General features: G+C 55.0%; 1 protein-coding gene across 1 annotated transcript; it reads right to left on the bottom strand.

Moving 5' to 3' along the window:
- Positions 1–326: 326 nt before the first annotated feature.
- LOC125548888 (aldehyde dehydrogenase family 3 member F1-like) lies at positions 327–1418 on the bottom strand. The gene is made up of 4 exons (XM_048712412.1): positions 1115–1418; positions 980–1048; positions 808–904; positions 327–692 (listed from the first exon to the last, which is right to left on the bottom strand). Exons 1-4 carry the CDS (start codon positions 1316–1318, stop codon positions 637–639), a joined length of 426 nt encoding a protein of 141 aa, XP_048568369.1. The 5' UTR covers positions 1319–1418; the 3' UTR covers positions 327–636.
- Positions 1419–2769: the final 1351 nt, after the last annotated feature.

The following is a 2769-nucleotide window of genomic DNA, read 5'->3' on the forward strand; positions in this document are numbered from 1 at the left end:
AAAACGAATGTGTGGGCGAACTATGCCACACACCACACACACGCCTTGTCCTACGTGGCACAGAAAATCAGCCAGATTGTGTCAAAATTCGTGCATATAGTACTGGACGGTGATGAATGCGTGTGGTCGAGATAGTCAACGCCCACGCGTGTGGGCGTTAACATTTCCGTTATTTATTTATTCTTCTTTTATGTTTTTGGCTGTGTGCATCTCAATATCTTGATATTGTATCGTTCTAGAGACCGGGTATGATCTTGATATTAATGTGTTAACTTTTATTATTGTTAGTGTTTTATTCATATTAAAAAATGCAGTTAGAAGAAGGAAAAAAGGGAACAGCCTTACGCATATCAAATTATCAACCTGTCATAAAAGTGACCAGCCAACCAACATGTATAGTGAAAATAGAAGGCACTTGTCACAATCGCAAGACTGCACCCAGCTTGTTGCCATCAGAAAGGTTGTTTGAACTCAGACCTCGTACAGCACCGCTGTTCTTTGGTCGTACGAGCATGTGAGGTCCTTTGGCAGTAAACCATGTGAGCGTACAGCGAGCCAACAACACCTCGTAATCGTCTTCTTGAACTTCTTTCCTCTTTCCCGTTTCGAAAAAAAAACTTCTTTCCTCTTTCGATGCTACGCTGGTACTAGTGGCGAGATTCGTTTTTTAGATGCTAGCGGTGAGCATTGGTCTGTCAAGATTGATTTTTACCGACTTCATCGTCTATTCATCTCATTGCAAAGATAATGAAGAACTGAGAGAACAGGTATCATGAAACTGAAGGGATTGTGGAGCAAAGAGGGCACCTATTGGAAGATTCCAGCAGGAGAAAATGAGCACGACCCCGAGCGGCTCCGGCAGCACCAGCGCCGTCGCCGGAAAGGAAACCAGCGGCGTAGGAGCCTACACTGACAAAAACAAGAAGTCATGCAGCAGCCCAATGACGTTTGTAAGCCATGAAGATTGGCAAGGGCTTGCCTTCTCAGGGGCCGCCCATTTCTCGAGGTTTTGCAGCGTGTGCTTGATGGACTTGACGAGAACCCCGACCTAGAGACCAGCAGCACAGATCAGGGAAGAGCTTGGCTAAACGAAGCACGAACCGTCTGTTAATACCTCGTCCCTGAAGGATTCAGTCCGGTGCTTGCCGAGGTCGTCGTGGAGCGCGTCGAAGATCTCCTCCTCCTTCTCCGTCAGGAGCCTGATGAGCCCCTTGAGCTGCGACCGCCTCCATGAGAGGTCCTTGGTCCTGCCGCTCTTGTACACCACTCGCAGGCTGCTCACCAGGCTCCCCAAGCCAATGGCCGGCTTCTCCTCCATGGTTCCCGTGGATGGATGGATGGATGCAAGGGGCGTGCACCAGCGTAGCTTGGCTTGAGCTGAGCATATGCGGGCGACCCAACGTGTGTTAAATAGGCAACCAGCCGGAGCGAGGCAGACAGACTGGTAGTGTGTCGTGGTTCATGCGGAGCGAACAGGGCAGTTTATGGACCGTGATTACCCAAATCCACAATTTCTTTTGCGGGAACCCAAATCCGCATTAACTTGAGGAGTTGGGGCCTTTTAAATATACTGAGTTGTACAGTACACGGACTGAACTCGTAGTCGCTCTTAATAATATTTTGATTCATCAGGAGATTATTTGGTTCAGCAATCTATGTGAGCATCTCCAGCCGCGTCCCCAACATGTCCTCATTAGGCGATTTTTTTACGCCAACATTTAAAAATCGGTCCAGTCACGTCCTAGGAGCCCGTTTTTGGTCGGTTTGGGCCGAAACTAGCGCCGGCGGACCCAGGCCGAATCCGACGCGCTGGGGGCGCCGGGGGTGCTTGGAAAGCGATTTGACGCGAACAGGGATGGGTCCGTCGAGTCAGCAAGACGCCACATGTCCTCATTAGGCGATTTTTTTACGCCAACATTTAAAAATCGGTCCAGTCACGTCCTAGGAGCCCGTTTTTGGTCGGTTTGGGCCGAAACTAGCGCCGGCGGACCCAGGCCGAATCCGACGCGCTGGGGGCGCCGGGGGTGCTTGGAAAGCGATTTGACGCGAACAGGGATGGGTCCGTCGAGTCAGCAAGACGCCGCTTCGTCGTCCTCATCGCCTCAATTCTCGCAGGAATCAATGCAAAGGCTGGCCAAGGCTGCCGCGCCGGTCGGCCTCCATTGATGCCCCACGGGCGGCGCAGTGAAGGCGCCACCGACGTGAGTCCCGCCCGCTCCCGCCACACGTCCCGTGACATGCAGCCTCTCCCCGCCCCCGCTGCCGCTATAAAAGACGACCTCCCCGCCGGTGAACGCCACAGCTCATATCCCCCCTCGCGTCCGCCACACAAAGCAGCACTCTCCCTCCTTCCCGCTGACGAGCAAAATGACCGAGAGGTTTCCAGGTGAAGGCGCGGCGGCGAATGGCTTCGGCTGCCGCCATCTCCAAGAGCCGGAGGCGCGCCTCCTCTACGAGGCCGAATACCCAGCGCCCCGGGCATGCGTGTGCCGGGGAGCTGGAAGTTGAGCGCCGGCGGCGTCCCGGTGCCACCGGTGCCCGAAGGGGCGGCAAGGCGGGCCGAGATCGCCCGCATCCGCTCGTCGATGCCGGAGGAGGAGCGGAACGAGCCGGGGTACGCCGCCGACAGTCGCACGCTGTGGATGATGTTCTTCGAGCGTCGCCGCAAAGACCATATCGCCTCCACCAACGGCGTCATCCCTCGCGGGCGCCTCAACGCCGACGGGCGGCGCAAGTGGTGGGGCGTGCCCAGCCGCACCCTCGAGGTCA

This window comes from Triticum urartu, chromosome 3 (assembly GCF_003073215.2).
Source record: "Triticum urartu cultivar G1812 chromosome 3, Tu2.1, whole genome shotgun sequence".
Classification (NCBI taxonomy): domain Eukaryota; kingdom Viridiplantae; phylum Streptophyta; class Magnoliopsida; order Poales; family Poaceae; genus Triticum; species Triticum urartu.